At 35.2% G+C, this 20,621-nt stretch overlaps 1 protein-coding gene across 3 annotated transcripts in view; it reads right to left on the reverse strand.

Annotated features, from left to right (window-relative positions):
* The window catches only part of GRIK2 (glutamate ionotropic receptor kainate type subunit 2), a 394,676-nt gene that overhangs the window by 201,959 nt on the left and 172,096 nt on the right, over nt 1–20,621 (reverse strand). For all 3 annotated transcript variants that reach the window (XM_069851131.1, XM_069851128.1, XM_069851130.1), the window contains one exon: nt 18,808–18,981. In XM_069851131.1, the coding sequence (XP_069707232.1) occupies nt 18,808–18,981 (174 nt within the window). The remainder of the gene's footprint in view (nt 1–18,807; nt 18,982–20,621) is intronic.

Genomic DNA, 20,621 nt, shown 5'->3' on the forward strand with positions numbered 1-20,621 from the left:
AATGTATTAACAACAAAAGGAGGGTCAAGGAGAATCTCCATTCTTTACTGGATGCAGGGGGAATAATAGTGACAAAAGATGAGGAAAAGGCCGAGATACTTAATACCTTCTTTGCATCAGTCTTTAGCAGTAAGGTAAGATGTTCTCTGGGTACTCAGCCTCATAAGCCAGAAGGCAAGAAAGGAGAGCAGAACAAAGCTCCCATGATCAATGAGGAAATGGTTAAAGACCTGCTCAGCCAATTAAATATTCACAGATCTATGGGGACAGATGGGATCCACCGAAAGGAATTTAGGGAGTTGGTGGAGGCGCTTGCCAAACCCCTTTCCACCATTTACCAGCAGTCCTGGTTGACTGCAGAAGTTCCATTTGACTGGAGGCTGCAGATGTTACACTCATTTAGAAGAAGGTCTGGAGAGATGATCTGGGAAACTGTAGTCATGTCAGGTTGACCTCAGTGAGTGGAAGGTCACGGAACAGGTCATCTTGAGTGCTACCACACAGCGCATGAAAGACAAGAGAGCAATCAGGCCTACTAAGCATGTGTTTATGAAAGGCAGGTCCTGCCAAACTGACCTGATCACCTTCTATGACAAAGTGACCCTCCTACTGGATGAGGGAAAGGCTGTAGATGTAGTCTTCTTGGACTTCAGTAAAGCCTTTGACACAGTTTCTCACAGTATTCTACTTAAGAAACTGTCTTCCACTGACCTGGACAGGCATACGCTCTACTGGGTTAAAAACTGGCTGGATGGCCAGGCCCAAAGAGTAACTGTAACTAAATCCAGATGGAGGCCAGTCAGAAGAGATGTCTCCCAGGGCTTAGTGCTGGGTCCAGTTCTGTCAATGCCTTTATCAGTGACTTGGATGAAGGAACTGAGTATACCTTTAGTAAGTTTGCAGATAACACTAAGTTGGGAGGAAGTGTTGATCTGCTTGTGGGCAGGGAGGCTCCAAAGGGATCTGAACAGGCTGGATCAATGGGCTGAGACCAGTGGGCTGAGGTTTAACAAGGGCAAGTACAGAGTCCTGCACTTGGGACACAAAACCCCTGTGCAGTGCTCCAGGCTTGAAGAAGAGTTGGAAAGCTGCCTGGCAGAGAAAGACCTGGGGTGTCGGTTGACAGCCAACTGAACATGAGCCAACAGTGTGCCCAGGTGGCCAAGAAGGCCAATAGCATCTTGGCTTGTATCAGAAACAGTGCGATCCGCAGGACCAAGGAGGTGATTGTGTCCCTGTACTCATCACTGGTGAGGCCACACCTTGAATACTGTGTTCAGTTTTGGGCCCCTCACTACAGGAAAGACATTGAGGTCCTGGAGTGCATCCAGAGAAGGGCAACAAAGCTAGTTGAAGGGACTGGAAAACAAGTCTTATGAGGAACTGGGGTTGTTTAGCCTAGAGAAGAGGAGGCTGAGGGGACACCTAATCACTATTTACTACTACCTGAAAGGAGATAATAGAGAGGTGGATGTTGGTCTCTTCACCCAAATGACAGGTGATAGGACATAAGGGCATGGCCTCAAGCTGCATTAGGGGAGGTTGAGATTGGACATTAGGAAAATATTCTTCATTGAAGTGTTTATCAAGCACTGGAGCAGGCTGCCCAGGGTGGTGGTTCAGTCACCTTCCCTGGAGATATTTAAAAGTCAGGTAGATGAAATGGCTATGGATATGATTTAGTAGTGGAGAGGTATGGCTGGACTTGATGATCTCAAAGGTCTTTCCCAACCTAGGGATTCTATGTTTCCATGATATGCTTTTCTGAATAATTTTAATACTGCATGCTTTTATTTTACCTAAAGTATCACCAGTGAACAGAAGAAAATTCCTCAGTGAGAATGTATCTTAATGCTTCATTAAAAAAAGTTCTTTCACAGACAACATTGAGCTGAAACTGTTTGTTGCTTTATTTCTATTATTATTATTATTATTATTACATAGATATGAATTTCCTGTGAGAAGTTTTACTTAGTCAGATGAAAGGGACTCACTGAGGCATTAGAAACTCCTTTCAATGACTAGTGATACTGATGAAAGCTCAGATCATCTCTGGTGTTATGTTAACATCTATAGGGATATTTCCTGTGGCAGTCAAAGCAATATTGCTCAGAGGGCAACTCACTATAGGAAATGCCTAAAACAGAATTCTGTCACCTCTATCTGCCAGGTGACCAGCAGAGAGTGTAAAGTTAACTCTGTCTGGTTTATTTCTTTATCTTCTCTTTATCTCATGAGAAACAGCTGCCTTTGTTAAGAATTCTTTCTTGTTTGTAAAGAACAGGACTCTGAATAGAAGCCAAAACAACTATTAGTAGTAGAAGCATTTAAGTCCAAAAAATCTGGTGAAACTCAACTCTCTAAGGAGGAATAGTACATGTGCTATATCAGAGTGCCTTGCTCTTTAATTCCTTTGCTTAAGTGTATGAAGCTATTCTTAAATCTACCAGTATTTTAGCCATTTTCTGAAATATTAGTGTCTAGAAAAGAACTGATTATCTCAGTTTCATGAAAATAATCTTTTTTAACAAATCAATAAATGACCATAAATCCTACGAGAAGCCAAGTCAGCAATCCCAGCAAAAGAAAGAATTTTTTTCAAGTAAAGTGGATTAAATAGTAAATTAACTCTAATTCTTTATTTGGTCAACACTTTTTCATTAGAGTTCCATGAATAACTATTGCTTTATGGTCACGTAAGTATGAATTATCTTACTTCTCTGCACAAGTTTTGTATTTATCAGACAGAAATAGTTTATCTGCTAATCAGATATTCCCAAATTATTCCAGTTACCCAATTAAAATCACTAGCTCACACAAGAACCAAATGCTAAGAATGTGGTCATAAAACCAGCAGTAATGTAACTGAAGACTTCTAATAAGAAGTCTATTTTCCTAATGAATATTTTCCTTTGTGAAAACAGTTCACTCATAATACCTTCAGTGCTACATTAAATCATCAAATCAACACTGTCAAAGAGCCAGGTATTACCAGCTCAGTACAGATGATAATCCTCAAAAACCTATTTCCAAGTATTCAAATTGCATTTTTTAAAGGAGGCATAGCCTAAAACTAGAATTAAATATTTGTGCTAGAAACATATTAAAAAGTTAGGGTAGGAGAAAAGTAATGTAGGTATTAAAGGAGATAATTATTTTAGTGAGTTTGCAAGACCCAGATAGAGAAGCATCTCAAATGAAACACTGAAAATAAAAAGGAAGCTATGCAGGTTGTATTTTCCCTTATTCTATAATATAGTCGTATGTTCCGCAGTTATTTCGCTTTAGCAAGAATTTTGCTGTCAAAAAGTAGCTGTGCACCTGCTATTTCTTGCTCTCATTGGTCCAGTTTACTAAAATTATATTATATATTTTTTAAATTATATATATCAGCTCACCATACACTATAAATACTAGTAATTCTTACTAGGTGTCAGAAGCAACATTACTGCATTTATCCTTCTAAAATCTTAATAATTAATCACAAAAGAACACTATGAAGGGCTTTGTAGCAGAGCCATACAGTAGAACTACCCAGGAAATACTAAATGTTTGGAGACACAAATGGATATTAGAAGGTACTGAACTTTATACTGAAGATGGTGGTATTTTTGGATGGCAAACTAAATAAAACAGGCTTATGTATTATGGAATATTTATTCAGGCACAGTAGTAAAAGTCCAACCAAATCAAAACTTTTTCTAACAACAAAGAAGTATCTTCCCAAGCCATGCCAAAACAGCTTGATCTTCATTATGAAGTGAAAATAAAGACCACAACCGTCATGGCAGAGTCAATGACTCTCGGAGGAAAGCCAATGGACTATTAAATAGAAAATCATCTGCTTTCAGATTTCACTTCATCACTATTACATTCCTCCAGTGAGCCATTATCTGGTAGAGGGGGCCTTCATTTTCTGGTGAAAATTCCCATGTGTTTAGCATAGCTATTCATATCATAATGTGCTATCACCCCCTCATAAGAAATTCCAACTGATATGTATGCTTTCCCAGCATGGTACCTCCATTAACACATCCAACTGCCTAGTGAACTCAGAAGACTTAATGTTATTCCATTACTGACTGTTGAAGGCCTCATTATCTAATCTGGGCCTACTTGATGGCTCATACTTACTCAGAATTTTTTTTTTTCCTCTCCTAGCTTGTCCTCCCACAGGACACTACTCAACTGGAGAAGTCATAAGCAGATATACATAACTGATATTATCTTACTAGTCAGTGTCCTCCAGGTCACACGAATTGTTGGATTAGCACTAAATTGTACTTGAAAACAAGAAAAACATCTAAAACAACCCTCAGATTCTTGCTATTATCCAGACAATGAAGATAAGACACATTTAAAGAATAGCATCACAATAACTTAACCCATGGAGATTTGGCTTAATAGCTTCTGTGGTGAAGCCTCTGGCTAATCTGAAAATGCTATGGAACCTCAAACATTTTTAGAGCATTATGTAATTAGGATCTTGTCAAAAGAAAAGAGCTGGAGATTTATCTACTTTTATTACATACAGAACTGCTATACCTATTCAAAGAATTTAAACTCCTTCTTTCCTTCCTCCCTTTCTCCATCCCTAGCAAGAACTAAACTGTGTTCACAGACTGAAATATGAGATCATTTCATCGAGTTTCTGTAAGATACCCATGTGTTTGTTTAGACAGATAAGGAGTGAGATTCTTCACTAAAGAAGCAGAATGCTATAGTTCCTGACACAATTATTAGCTTTTCTACCCAAGGCCTATCCAATGAGACTAATTGTTAAAAAGTGCCTTCAGGCAGTAAAATCTGCAAGTGTCTACAACAATTAAAACAGAATGCACTGCTGGAAAAATTGAGACAATACTGACAACTGACATTCTGGGATCAGTCTTCAAAGCAACAATGTTTTTGTGTTTTAGGGAAACACAGAACAAGCAATCTTATTTCTTTATAACTTCTACTGCATTGATATTAAATTTTTAGCTAGTTTATCAAAATATGTCATCACCTTGGTGTTCATGGAGTCACTGATTCAAGATGCAGCATCGAAGTAACATAGACCATATTAAAGAATACATGTCTCCTTAGAGCTGCAGGCAAGGTAGATTAGGACTGTAAACACATCATCAAAAGTCAAAGAACAATAAAATAAAAGTGGAGGGATGGGGGAAGTGTCTGTATGTATAAAACCGACATACATCAGAAAGGAATTATTTCATTTAAGTTTAGTCATCTAAAACTGGCCAGCCAATTATCTTGGCTCTCTATAGACAACTCATCAGTAATACAGTCTATGCAGCTTTTTTAGAACTAATTTTCATATTATTCCCTTACTGACGGCAAAAGAAAGGCAATTACTAGACATCTGAATTTTACACAAATTACATTAGCAGAGGTGAATTCCACACATACTGTTAAGGCATCTTCTTCATTAGGAGGTATGTATGTACTGTTCACTCTGAAGCACAGGTAAAGGATATTAAACTTGTTCTCTGGGCAGTTTATCTGCAACAGAAACAAATTAAGCCGAAGACATGGCCACCACCATGAAAGAATATGCCAAGCCACTGCTGGATGACTAGCAGACCGCAAGCCATTCCTGGAAAAGCTCTATGGTATTTGCCCCCAGACCTCCCGCAAGGCTTCCTGTTTAAGACCTACATAGATTGGAGAGGCTGATTAACTACTATGCCTATGACTGTATAGTGTAGACAAGTGTAGCTCATTATTCTTCTTTCATTAAAACAAGCTAGCCAGCCAAGCTTTGGGCAGAACATGGAGCTATTAGATTTCTCGTTGTTCCTTTTTATGGTGTGCTCATCATTTCAAATATTGGATCCTTTGAAATTCTCAGTACTTTTAAAGTTAATTTGTTTGGGACATAATTATGTCTTTGTGGCTGAATAGCTGTAATAATCAGTGACTTTGACAATCTTACAAAGATCACCACCATGTCTTATAAACAGTAACACAAGCACATTTTAGTTTCTTCCAGCAAAGATGCAATAATCCCTATAGAATTTCTTTTACTGAATGAATTCACTAAGCATTTTAACATTAACATTAGTCAAATAGTAACACAATTGATATATTATAACACATCTTCTATGGTTTTAAAAGCTTCAAAAAGTCTGTTTGAGACCACAGTATATTTAATGCAGTTTTGCTGTAATCTGAGAAATTCACATGCCTGTTAGGATTAAAATATGTGCAAAACAGGAAGTGATGGAGATTCTCCTCCCCAAGCAGAAGGGAAACTTCTGGAAGAAAAGGAAGAACTGTTACTCTGACTTAACAGGTGATGTGTGATTATGCTACAATTCTTCATGAATATCAGAATAGCTTTCAGTTTCATGGCTCTAACACTTGCTGGTTTTGGAGAGATTCCTCAGATCAAGTAGTGCTCTACAGAGGTACTAGAGATGTATTTTTCAGAAGACAGCCATGAGTAGTTGTTATGTATAAATTAAAGGCCATAAAATAATTTAATTTGAAGAGACCTCAACCCCTTGCTCAAATAAAGGTCACTTCTGAGGTCAGACCATTTTGCTCAGAAATTTATCCTGCAAGGATGGAGACTACACAACCTCTCTGAGCAATCTGTTCTACTACTTTACTTTCGTCACGGTGAAAATGTTTCTCCTTATATCCAGTCTAAATTTCTCTTCTTTGAGTTTATGCCTTTAGTCTTATGCTCACACCAGGCACTGCCGGGAGTAGCTTAGCTCTGTCTTGATAACCTCCTTGCAGATGTTAGGGGACTGCTGTTAAATCATGACAAAGCTTTCTTTTCCCCAGGCTAACTCCCTCAGCCTCTCCTCATAGTGAAAGTGCTCCAGTCCTTCATCCCCTGACAATCTGAGTGGCCCTCCACTGAACATGCTCTACTTTATAGAGGTCTTTCTTATATGAAGAAGTTACTGTACATGTTCTGCTTATGCTTCCAAATATAGTACTCAGAATCCTTTAGTGAATTTAAGTACTCATTTGATTACTTCAGTACATTCAATTCAGTTTGAGTACTGAAGTATTTTTGGTCAATCCTCTATTACCTTTAGGAAAAACAATTGCTTTTTTTTGTTGTTTTATGTGCTAGAACTGCTAAACGTAATTAAAAGACAAAGCTTAGAGAAGTGGGGAGGATGACACCACAGATCTAAATATCACTCTAAGAATCCATTTTTAAGGGCATAAAGCCACATTAAGGAAGCCTACCTGACCACATCACTGTATGATGTGCAAAGGGTTACTCCCAGTGATGTTTCTATCACATACACACAAAAAAATGTAAAAAATGCTTGCATTGAAATTCACTTCACTGAGTTGTCTACCTGTAATAATGCAAACTGTTTCAAAAATTAGTTGTAGCATTTCAACATTATCACAACTTATGGGAAACAAAGAAAACAATACTTCAGCAGTTCTAGAAAGTTTAACATGTTTGCAAATTAAGAGATGGGAACCCATCTTCTCAGGGATCAGCAAATTCTTCAATAGCAAATCATTAGTAAATCTTGTGTTAGATCTGTTGGGCTAGTTTGCTAATTTATATATCCAGAAAAGACCTTCAGTATTTTTCTGTAACAAATGTGATACCTAGTATTCAGTTAGTAATTATTCTTGATAGTACTTTAACTCTCACTGCTCTATTGATGGACTTTCTCCCTTGATCTTAAACATAAAACAATACACATCCTTGACATTTTGATTCCAGCTAACAACATTAAATAAAGTTCAAATAGATCATCTAAACAGTTTGATTCCCAAGACTATTCTGACCAAAAAGTAAAAGGAACCTATGCTACTATCCACAAGATAAAGAAAAACAATAAAAAATAACTACAGAAAGGTTTGAAAATCTGCTTGCAATTTTCACTGCTTAAATCCCGTCTCGTCTGATCTTTCATTCATCAATACATTTTATTCAAGAATCATCCTTATGAATCTCTTGATTCACAGCTTTTTGAAAGGAGTACGATCTTTGCCTCAGAGAATTGCTACCAATGGTATTAACAAAACTCACTAATTTTCTAACTGATGTGTTTTTTCTGAATTTGATTATGTGCAAGCTAACCTGCAGTACCTATACACTTTGTTGTAGTGTTTCACATTTTACAGTTTTACTTTATTCAACTTTCATGTTTGTATTTTTTAAGTATATTCCATGTGGGTTTTTTTTAGGAATGAACCCTAAATGATAATCTGATCTCATCAAATGCAGAATAACTTCAGTAAAATTGACAAGTACCTTTATTCTTAACCTAGTACACCTGGTTTCATTAATGAACACAGGCATTTTATCTGGGTGTACAAAAGAAGTCTTTTTTTCTGTGTTTTTCTCCAGACAGCTTGCAACCACTAAATCCACTACAATGTCGTCCAGTATTCTACATCCATGTCTAAAAGACCAAATCAAGATTGACTTCTATTTATATTATTACATTTAAAAACATGTAACAAATGCTTATAAATGCTAATAAAACATTTCTTCATAATCAAAGTAAACTTAAAGTTTATATTCAACTTTGCAAACCTACATATAAAGCTCGTTCTGTTGAAATCTATAAACAAAACAAACAGAAGTTTGCTTTATATGGGAGCTGTTCTTGAGATTATATGACATACATTTCATTTAAAGATAACTTCTTTCAAAGTCTTCACATTTAAATACCCTTAAATTGTTTTCAAAAAAATTCCTAACATTGCTGGTGTCTGTTCCTAAGTGATGACCTTAATCTAAGACAAGTATTTAGTCAATGTACAGGCTGTACGTGGAACAAAAAAGTCAAAGAAACCTAATCATGTTCAAAGCCAAAAGAAACATGAAGACAATGCTCTGATGTAAATTGACATAAATTTCAAGAAAAGGTATATTTCTTTTTATATTTAGGATTTTCATCTAGAATACTGTCTCAGGACTAAACCCAGCAAATGAACATAAAGAATCCCACATATGTTAACAATAGTAGAGGAATATTCCATTTTAAAGAAGAAGTTTGTGTTAGTATTTTCTTTGTGAATAGCAAAACTGTGGCAAATTTAATCAAAATCATTAAGCACATCTTTGCATTGTACAAACATATGAAGATCTAATAATGCTAAAGAACAAAGAAAAATTTTAAATTGCTCCCAAATGTTGCTATAAATCTTTAAATTGAAACCAGAATTATTAAATTTGTCATCATGCAATGAACTTCAGGCTGAGAGCCTTACATATACGACAGTGCTCTTCGAACAGAGAGTGATATGTCAGCATTTACATCTCCATATTCAAATAGAAGTTGAAAACAAACATATCCAACTCTATGGCAGATATTCCTATGTGCTTGATTTTTTTTTTCAAGGAAAAAAAAAGAAAATTTAGGAATAGAAAACATCTTCAATGGCAGAAACAGAGTACATATATTCATAGGGGACACAGAAGTTGTGAAGACCACAGAAGTATGTTCTTCTGTGCTTCATAGATGTATACTCTATTAATGACAAAATAAATCCAGCATTAAACCAATCCTCTAATAAACTTACTGCTCAGAGGATAAAGAAATGTTTCTGCACTTTCTTCTTCAAAGTACCATTACTAAAAAGGTTCCTATGTAATTTTATATACTTTGTGTTGGTGTATGTATCAACAACAGACTTTGAAGTATATATGTAAGTATATTGCTAAATTAATTCCCTTCCTGCCTCTATATATAGCCATGAACCAACAGAATCTGGTCCTCTTAAGTGCTTTCAATTGCCTAGAAATTTGTTTGGAAAACATCACAACAGCAAACAAGTCATCCATCAGGTTCCTGGAATGCATCGAGGACTGCTTCCTGCTACAGCTGCTGGGCATGACAACAAAGAACAGTACGTTGCTACATTTATTGCCCACAAACTGAGATGACTTACTTGGCAATGTAACTACCAATGGCAATCTTGGATACAGAAATCATAACATCGGGGAGTTTAAGCTCCTGCTGAGCACAACAAAGACCTGGATTTCATAAGAGCTGGCTTCAATATGCTTAGTGTCCAGCTATGAGGAATTCAATGGGAAGCATGCATGGACAGGAAAGGAGCTTGCACGTGCTAGGAGTTAGTCAAGAGCAGTCTCCTGGAAACACAAGAACAGACCATCCCCTAAAAAATAAAAGGAAGGCAACACAATGGAAGACCAACCTGGCTTAACAATGAGCTTTTGGGTGTGTTTAAAAGCATGAAGAAGCCTACCAGCTATGGAAAGGTGGCCAAATACCTATCGAGGACTGCAAGAACCTTGCTATGGTATGCAGAGATTCAGTCAGGAAGGCTAAGGCTTGACTAGAACAGTAATTGGCCAAAGGCATCAGGAACAAGAAGAAAGCATTCTTCAGATATGTGACCAGCAAGCAAGCAGAAGCACAGGGAAGATGTAGAGCCATTGCTAAACAGTTTGCTGATGACACTAAACTGGGTTGTATGGGGACATTTCAAAAGGGAAAGCCATCTTACAAATAGATCAGGATAGTCTAACAAGAACTGCATGCAGTTTAAAAAAGACAAGTGCAAAGATGACAGATCAAAAGAGTGCAGTACAGACCAAGATCCGTATGGCTGGGGAGCAGCCTTGCTGAAAAGGACTTGGGGGTCCTGGTAGAAAACCAGCTGAACATGGGTCAGCTGTGAGCCACTGCAGGAACAAAGGAAAATCAGATCCTTGGCTGCACCAACATGGCTATCAGTAACAGAGATAGAGATGTGATCATCCTACTCCACACTTGTCAGGCCACATCTGAAGTAGTCTGTACAGCTGTGGCCTCTACAAATCAAGAGAGACACACATACACTGCAAAGATGATCAAAGGGCTGGAAAACCAGACATCTAAGGAAAGACTGAAGAGAATGCTCAAGGGGGACCACCTCATAGTATTCCAGTACTTAAAAAGTAGCTACACAGAGGATGGAGGCTCTCACTTCCCAAGGAGTCACATGAGGAAGACAAAGGGTAATGGATACAAGATATACCAGAAAAGGTTTCATCTTGATAAATTTTTTAGAGTGAGAAAAATTGCTGGAACAACCTCCCAGGGGACGTGGTGTAGTCCTCAGCACTGGAGGCTTTCAAAACACACTTGGACAGGGTGCAAGATAGTCTCATCTTGGTTCTTTCTCCCATGAAAGGCTAGACAAGGTGATCTTCCAACCTGGGCTGTTCTACGATTGTTTAAAACCCACCACTGGCCAAAGCAAGTCTATAGGTACGCCAGTTTTCTCCAAGGAGTCAAGGACAATCCAGTCAGAAAATTTTGTGGACATCAGCTTCTAAATTAGTCTATCATCTTCATGAAATAACTGGCCAGTGGTCCTCCAGCTGCTAGCATGATATTTCCTAGCTTCAGTTCTAGATATGCACTGCTGTAAAATCACCTGCTTGGAAGACCTCCCTCCTACTTCCAGTATTCATGTTAACATGAATAATACTGTTAGAAGCACCCTAGAGACTATGATGGAAATGATGAGCACTGTAACAAAAAAGGGGTTTTGCGTTTTTCTCAGTTTGAAGAAGAATAAATGAAAAAATATATACCTATTTTCAGCAATCTTGCAGGCAGGAATATCCTTTCAGATAAAAGTTATTTTTGTTTAGATTCTAACTGCAGTTTTGCTCAAACTTTGTAACTACAACAGAATAAGTATCTGGTATTTTAAGCAACTAGAAGGCTAAAAAATGAAAAACAATCTAAAGCTAATATTGTTTTTCTTTTACTTAAAAAGCATTGAGAACAATAGCACTATTAGGTATGTACAGTTTGCAAAGTGGTCTTTCCTGTATTATGTCATGTAGCATGAAAAAAATGAAAAAGGATTGCCCCCTGTCCTCAGAAATATGTTGAAATTATCTCTCAGTCTTTGCTCAAAAGACAGTGAAGGAGTGTAACAAAGTAACTTACATAAAATATTTTTTTTAAAATGTGAGAGATCTTCAAACACCCATTTAAACAAATTCTGTACTTCATAGTAAGAGCCAAAATAGTCCAGTTGACCCCAAGCTGACTTCTGTATTGCTTTTTCAGCAAAAAAGCACGTTGAACATTTTGGTGAACTGAGGCCTTAATCAATGGATGTTACATATGTCATTGTAACATATGAAAAAAAGAGATAAAATGAGCCTTTGTTTTTATAAACAATATTAAGACAATCTATAAGCACAAAATATCTTTTACAAAATAATACTTTGTCAGTACCATTTCACCACTGTGCTTGAATACATGATACTATAGAATCAAAATAAGATGGTTTTTTTATTATTTATTAATTCCAGGATATTACATAGCTTCTCATTATCAGAAATAGAATACAGTCTTATGCCTGCTATTAACGGACTTTACATGTACTCAGGCCTTGGGTAGTGGGAGTATGAAAAGCCTAACAACTGTAATATCTGGAATATCTGTTCCGCATCATAATGATACTTCTTTTTCATGCATTCAGTATGTTATTTTTTCACCTATTTATCATGGAATCATAGAGTCATTTAGGCTGGAAAAGACATTTAAAATTTTGAGTCCAACCCTTAACATAGCACTACCAAGTCTACCAGTAAACTAAGTCCCTAAACACATCTACACATCCTTTTAATACCTCCAGGAATGGTCACTGAACCACATCCCTTAGCAGGTTGATTCTTAAACTTTCCTAGGCATTGTTTAATAGTTCTGTATGTGTGCTTTTGGTGACTGCATTCATACAAGTCTGTTTAAGTGGATGTTCACTGCTATAATTCTAGTTAGAACCTTGATTAAGTAGCCTAAATGCATGTATATAGTACCATTTGAAAGATTCAAAGATATGTTAAACATGCACAGAATGTGGACAGATATGACTTTGAGCTTATGGGAGACCTGTGGTCTTCTAGAGGGGCAGGTGAAAGCCAGGTATAGTATCCTGTGGCATCCGCAAAGCATTAAAATCGAGTCCACGGTTTTCTTGACAGGAAACAGTATTATCCCTTATGAAAATGAATTCAAGCAGTAACTATATATCCAATCTGGATGGAAGTCACAGTGAAGTCTACATGCACTGTATGAATCCATTTAAAATTAGAAATGGTGTGCTGTAGCTTAAAGAGATACACAAAAAAATGTTTTATAAGCAGAAGTAATATATTTTATTAGACAAAACTATATGCATCTGGAAATTGAAAAAAATGTAGAACATTCAAGCACACATTCCTTCCAGTCTTTAGCAGAGAGGATAGCATGCCCAGAATCTTGTTTATTTCTACCAGCTATGTCAATCGGTCTAGTAATTAGTATTAATTAGCAACAGAAATACCACATCCTTGTTTTTCACAAAAAAAACCCTGAAAAACAGTTAGAGCTTACTAGCTTCAACCATATTTACCACCTGAATATTCAGAGACAAATATTTACAGATCATTTTCACTCTTTTTCACCCCATTATAGTATGTAGTATTTAATACTCCATCAAGAAAAAAAAAAAAGAAAAATCTACTTTTCAGTTCATCTGCATTGCCATATCTAAGCCTGGCACACATGTAGCAAACTAGGGACCAGCCAAATTACACGTATATATTGATTTCCAAAGGGCCATGATTTTGCCCAGAAAATACTTTTAAACCTCACTATTGAGTACCCTCCAGCTCTAACAGATAGTGCCACTGTGAAGCTGAGAAGCACATAAAATGGGCTACACTGATAGTCCATTCTCTCCAAATATTGCATGATTTACATTGCTGCATAGCCTAGCACAGCTGCACTGTCACCTTGCTACATCCTACAACTGTAGCTACATTGATTGCTAGTTGTTCATTCCTGCAATTGTTTGCTGATTACCAACTCTGATTGTGCTGCTCCTAAAGACAACATCCTTTACTTGTAACAGAAGAGATACAGAACAGAAGGAATCTTGCTTTTTTTTTCACTTTTCCTGGTACATAAGAATTAATACAGTGTATCAATTAACTCTTAGAATGAATATCACACTATATACCCTGAAAGAATTATGTTCTTTGACAAATTATGGTATATCGTCTTACAGTCCTCAGACTTTAAATTTCACACAGCACAGACACTTGCATATTTCCCAAGTAAAGTAAGTTCCTATTTCAAAAAACAACCTATAATTCAGCTAATCTTCCAAACAGCATAGGAGCTTTTTGTAGGCTGCACCAAGCTCTGTCATTTCTGTACTTGCACCGAGTTCCCTTTATTACTTTGTAAAGATGTAGCAGCAGAGTTCTAACATGAAAGCATTATATAAATTCTTGTTCATCTTACTATATCTAAAAATATGTACATACATTCTAAAACCACATCTGGCAGAATTCTATGAAGAGAGAGGCTGCAGTTTCTGCTAAATGCTATACAACACTCGGCATATATTTCCTTCAGGATAGGATCACAGGTTTCTCATAGATCCTGTCTCCTAAAATACTAGGAAAGAATGCATACATGAGTCAAATATTTAATAATGTTATTAATTCTCAGAACAGCTGACATGTCATTTTTAAAACATCTTACAGCATGAAATCCTTCATAGTCCCTAAACTCATGAAGTTAAGTGTGCCTAGGGGAGATTCCTAGCTTGTAATGCAGTAATAACTAATTGTTTAGTATTTCCTTTGAAGTACACATTTGCTGCTACAGTGTTTTACTAAACACATCTCATCAGCAAATCCAGAAAATTCCTTTTGCTAAAGGGATAATTATAAAGCTGTCTATATAACAAGCTATCCTCTTTGAAGCTCTAAATCAGAATCCAAGGCTGTGTTTCTATAATGAGTATTTTTTTTTAATTTTTATGTATCTTTTCACCCTCAGGAGTTTTAATAGTACCTTTTTCTCATCCAATCCTTCTATCCGTATTTAACTATCTATCTCAAGTATAATTGTCATTTCTGTATTGTTGGGTAGAGATAAGAAATGACAGTTTCCCATATATCATTCTACTGTTAACAGAACTAAATGACTAATTTATAGCAAGTTATTCAACAAATTTGAAGTCTTATCTTCTATAAGATAGCTTCATTGCTAAATTAAAGAAATTACCATTTCAAATCAAGAATGTAAGAAATCTCAAAAAAAAAGTTATTTTTAAAAAATAAAACCATACTCAAAGGAATTATCAGGAAGTAAAGCAGCTGTAGATTCTGTCAACACCACAAGATAAGCACCTGAACTTCATTAGTGCACTAGTTGAACAACTCTAAAATGCTATATATACAATGAATGTATTCTTTTTTAGCCTCAAGTAACAATAAAAGTCTGTCTGCCTAAAAGAAAATAACAATAAATTTTAGAACTTTCTATCTCAGTGCAGAATTTAGACACAGTGTAATAACCTCACTATCTATATCAGTTTGCACAGTTTTTGAAAAATCTGACATCAAGGATGATTAGAATAAGTCAGGCTCCAGAAGTGTGATGAAAGAAAATTCTGGATAGTAGTATATTTTTTTAGCTTCTTTTGGGAGGAAAGAAAATCAGTGAATCTGGAGAACACTGCACAAGAAACTAAGAAATTGAGGTACACAACAAAATTAGATTACAAAATAAATTGAACAGAATATACAAAATGCTAGTATTGCTAATAGAGTGTATTTTTAATTTTGCATATCCCTGATTTCTTCAGTCAGTAGTCAGGACCTTAATTTTAACACAGGTTAAAATCTATAATCTCTTCCTTTACTGCTACTGTATTTTTTTATTCACACTTTTTCTTGCCTCATGCTGCTCAATTAACCATGATTAGAATGGATCAAACACATCTAGACTCAAATTCTTGTGGTTGGTTGAGGTCTTTCTTTTGGAGGGGTGTGGTATGAGGGATTTTCTTTGTTTAGGGGCTTGAGTAGAGTATTGAACCTGGGAAATATATATTTGTCTTTCACAGCAGTCGTTTGCTGAAAAATATTAAGTATCACGGAGAGCACCTGAGTTTGGAAAGCACACTATGCCCAGAAAAAAAAGAGAAATTTTAAAAAATACATCAAAAAAGCCAAATGAGTATTAAAAGTGGAAAGAGAAACCATAAAACTAATTAATTCTCTGTTCTGATAGGCAGCCTACAAAACACATGTTTTTTCTGAGGAAATACTTTCATATCAGCCTTAACTACAGTATTCATCAACTTCCCTGCACCTGGTATGTACAGCTACTAAACTGAACATTAAAGAACATAATGAATAGTAAAAAATATTAAAAAGTGCACCCTTTTCTATGTAAAATAAAAGTAGATATCTAAATCAGATGATAGGCAAAAGCAAATAGTAAGAAAACTATATGTTAATGAAGCAGCAGAGCTTGTTAGGTCACCTGAATTATGCATGCTAGAGTTCTGACTTGAGGCACAGAAAATTGGAAGATTAACTGTAGTAGACTAAAAGAATTCTGAACTCATAACACTTAATTCATGCTCTGCTTTGCTTGGTCTGAATAATCTTTTGCATATGTAGGCACGTGTCCATTTAGTCACAGAGTTTGGGGGATTTTTTTCCCCTCTTTCTGTATGCTACTTGTCCAGATTTAAAAATAAAAAGTCAAGTATACTAAAGTTTCTCAAATTAGTATATTACTCCTTTGTTTTCCAGAATACCTTTCTGTTAATGCAGAAAGTCCATCTGACAATAATGTAAGAATTCAACAAAAACATTCAGTCATCATAATTAAGTAGTTCTTCCATCTTACAGGAAAATCCAAGGTTCAATTTTTTGCTCCAGCCTAAATCAGGACAAATTCTTGCAATTTGAAACTCTTTTACAAAACAAAAGCTAAATTTACATAAACTAAATATTTTTGTTTCATTTAGTGTTTGGTTTGGGTTTTTTTTACTTACACAATTAATTCATTTTTCAAGAAGAAATCTTATTCTGGGTGGAAAATAGTGCATTTTTTTAATGTGAAGTAATTTTGCTCAAGTGGTTGCTGAGTAATAACCATTTTTCAAATTTCAGAATTCAGTATAAAGTTAGTGAAATAATCAGTGATCAGTATATCATATATCAGATCATTGTTTAAAGATCCTCAGTCTAGTTAGAAGTAGAATGAACATAAAGAATTCCCATAAAATATTCATCACAGTCTGTACAAACACTTGCTTCCACTTAAATTTACCAAGAGGGCTCTTAAGGGTCCAGAAGAGAAAAAAGTGTGGTTTTCATGCAATTCTTTACTATTTCCCATCCTGAGGCAAAGTAGTGGTGTAAAGTATGGTCTTACATAGTCATACACCAGTCATAATAGGTTTCCACCTCACACCAGAAGCTTTTCTGACAGTGGCATTTTATTTACAGCACCACAAAATAAGAAACACATTTGATTGGCCCACAGAACTCTATTTCAATATGTATTATTCTACAATTTTATTGTCCATGGCCCTATGTTCTGATAAAGTACCTGCTACTACTGATCTTAATAACCAGCCAAAGGTTTAAGATCAATCATATCATTGATCAAAGCATAAAATATTTAGCTACAATGAGTGAGATGAACCATGACAAATTTTAGATTGAAAACATTAAAAATAAAAGAGTGAAAATATTAACACAAAGAAGGAAGCTTTAAACAATGACTTACAATAATAGGCAGTAGCTATATGTAAACCATGTGCATACTTCACACATTTCTAAAATTGCGAGGTGTTCATTTGATTATTTGAAATTATTTGGACATAACCACATAACTTTACTTATCCCATCATCTAGTACAGTGCAGCACAAGAGATCTATTAAATAAACTAAATTTAAAATGTTTCCAATTATCATGTCCAAGACACTATATAAAACAAAAACAAACAAAAAAAGAAGTATTTTTCTTTAAAAGAGGGTAATTTTAAAAAGCAACACAAGAAAAGGAAATTAACTTTTTTGAAATATTGATTACCATTTAGAATCAATGGGCATAAAACTTTAAATCTTATCAGTGGAAAAAATTGTTCAAAAGATTAGTTATGTTCTGTGGCCCATTTAACATTATCTAGATAACTGATAGATATATAACATACTAATCAAGAAACAGAATTTGCTATTTTTCAATCTCAAGAACACTGGAAACACGTTACCAATTACTTCAGGCCAAAGTGGAAAATTAGATCTTTCAACAGATTTGAAAACTAAAGAGGTCTTTCTGACATTCTAAATATAGATGCAATTCCAACTAATGAGCAGAAACTCACTGAAAACCTAAAATGTGTGAATTATTATGAGTCTTACAAACTGAAGTGAGGCCAGAGAATAATGGCAAAGGAAGGAAAAAAAACACAGACCATCAAACTGTGTGAAGGCTTAGAAACCAGAAAAACATAGCAAGAAGGTGTTATTTATAATATTCCTAAAATGCACTAATGTAATAATAACAAAATAGGAATTAAATAATATAACATAATCTGATATATTAGTAGAAACTAAATAATTTCATTATTATTATTTCATTCATTATTAATGAAGGAATTTTAAATTAATAAGACACAAAGCACAGAGAAAGAGATAACTGTGATTTAGCTTGATTTTTATCATGATTGGACATGTTCCCGTATTTTCATAAACAAAAGTAAAGAAATATGGATGAGATTAATTAGATGTTTACAACGTGGCATTATCATTTAGAAAAAAAGAGAGTATGTGCAATTTTGAAAGAAAGTTAATATGGCCATGTATTTAGTCTACAGAATACTAGCTGAAACACTGCAGTTACTCTCTGACTCATGTTTACAATACTATTCGGGTTTACACCTCCAAGTAATTTTAGCAACAGACAAAAAAGTCAAAGTTTCTTTAGCATCACAAATTTATACTAAAAAGAAAGTACTCATTGATATTCATACCGTCATAAATCCATCCAGTAAACCTGAATCAGGCTTAGGAGGTGCTTGCAATCTCTCCATAGACCACTTTTCAATGATAGATGACACCTGGGTATTTTCGGTGTTCAGAATTCTGAATCCAGTCATATTAACACCACTATACCGATAAGGTTCCACATCCAAGGCAAATAGATCCTGAAAAAAAATTACCATCATGTAAATTTCTTAATGGACTGCAATTCCTAATATGTTAAATCACCTCCCTAAATAAGACTGCTAAAGTTTGTACTGGAATACTATATGTGGAGGAAGTATGTTCTTTTTATCTCAGAGCCTGTGTCTATGAGCAAGCAACTCAGATAAGACTATAGTAAGAGCAATCCAAATGACAGAGAAATAACTTTATAAAACACTAAGTCCAGTTGCAGAACCGTATCAACTACTAGTTAGGCTGAAGTGCTGGAATATGCTTAAATATTATTAACCACTACTTCTTTGGCTTACCAGAATAGACTTCAAACCATAAATTAAACAGAAAAAGAGTTTCCTTGTACTTTCATTCCCTATGAAGCATGAACACATTGATCTTTAGATGATAAATGGGGAGGGTGGGGAATGGAAGGTGTTGGAACAGAAGGGAAATGTACATGGCTTTAAATATAACCAAAAGGATTTTTCACAGCTATCAGTCATACTTCCAAATATGTACATATTTTTGATTAGGAATTTATTTTTGCAAGAATAACCTTCAATGATTAATACATTTTCAGTACATTTGTATGTATATGTGTGTATATTTAGCCCCCCAAATACACAGAGAAGGAAATATAAATTAATAAATATAACAGAAACAAATTGTAGATCAAACAAGTCGACTCAAAATTATCCCAATCTTCTGATAGGATCCTTAGAAACAATGTAGAATCAGTACTGGACTTTAGGAAACTGAAGTCCAAGACCACATTTTGAACATGGAGGGCTGTTGAGGGTGGAAATTAAGTTGATAAAGAAAACAGTGGTGACCCACTAGGCCTAGCTATGTGCATCATAAACAAACTTTCATTTAATTTACTTTCTGTTTCCTTTCTGTGTCCTTTTTTTAAGTGACATAACCAAGGTTACACATAAAATGTTACTGTTCTAAAACATGATTTTACTTTTATGGAACATAGATGTTCTCCACATAATTCATGCTTAGTTGTTTATCTAATTTTTCATTTATCTTTTTCTGGCAGTTTAATATATTATTAATTTCTATGAATTTGTACAGTTAGGTGCTATACTTCCCTGAATCAATTTTGTTTACTGGCCAGAGTTGAAGAAGATTAAATATTGTGCTATGGAAAACCAGGATATAATTCATTATTCATTGCTAAAATAACTAAGCCTATGAAAACTTTAACCAGTTATCAATGATAAAATATATTTAATCATAGCTAGTAATTATGATACCATATAGAACACGTAAGATATACAGGTGCTAAAATTCCTAAAGGAATAAAATATTTTATCGCAAAGGAAAGGTTGAAAATAACTAGAACTGTGCTACAACTTTTGTTTTAAAAATTCTTCATATTTTTACTGTGAAAGAAATCAGAACCTCAGATATAATTACTTGATCCAAGCACATTCATGCTTACAATGGAATATAATACACAACGATAATACGCACATATTACAAATACACACAGGTCAGTGTATGAGTCAATGAGATACTGCCTCAGATCCTGAATCAATCAAGAGAAGAATACACAGAAGACTGCTATAAAGATTGTGACTGGAAAATTTATTTGACAGGACTTTCACTATGTCAAGTAAAATCAACTAATATATCA

The sequence above is a fragment of the Phaenicophaeus curvirostris genome, chromosome 2 (assembly GCF_032191515.1).
Source record: "Phaenicophaeus curvirostris isolate KB17595 chromosome 2, BPBGC_Pcur_1.0, whole genome shotgun sequence".
Lineage (NCBI taxonomy): Eukaryota > Metazoa > Chordata > Aves > Cuculiformes > Cuculidae > Phaenicophaeus > Phaenicophaeus curvirostris.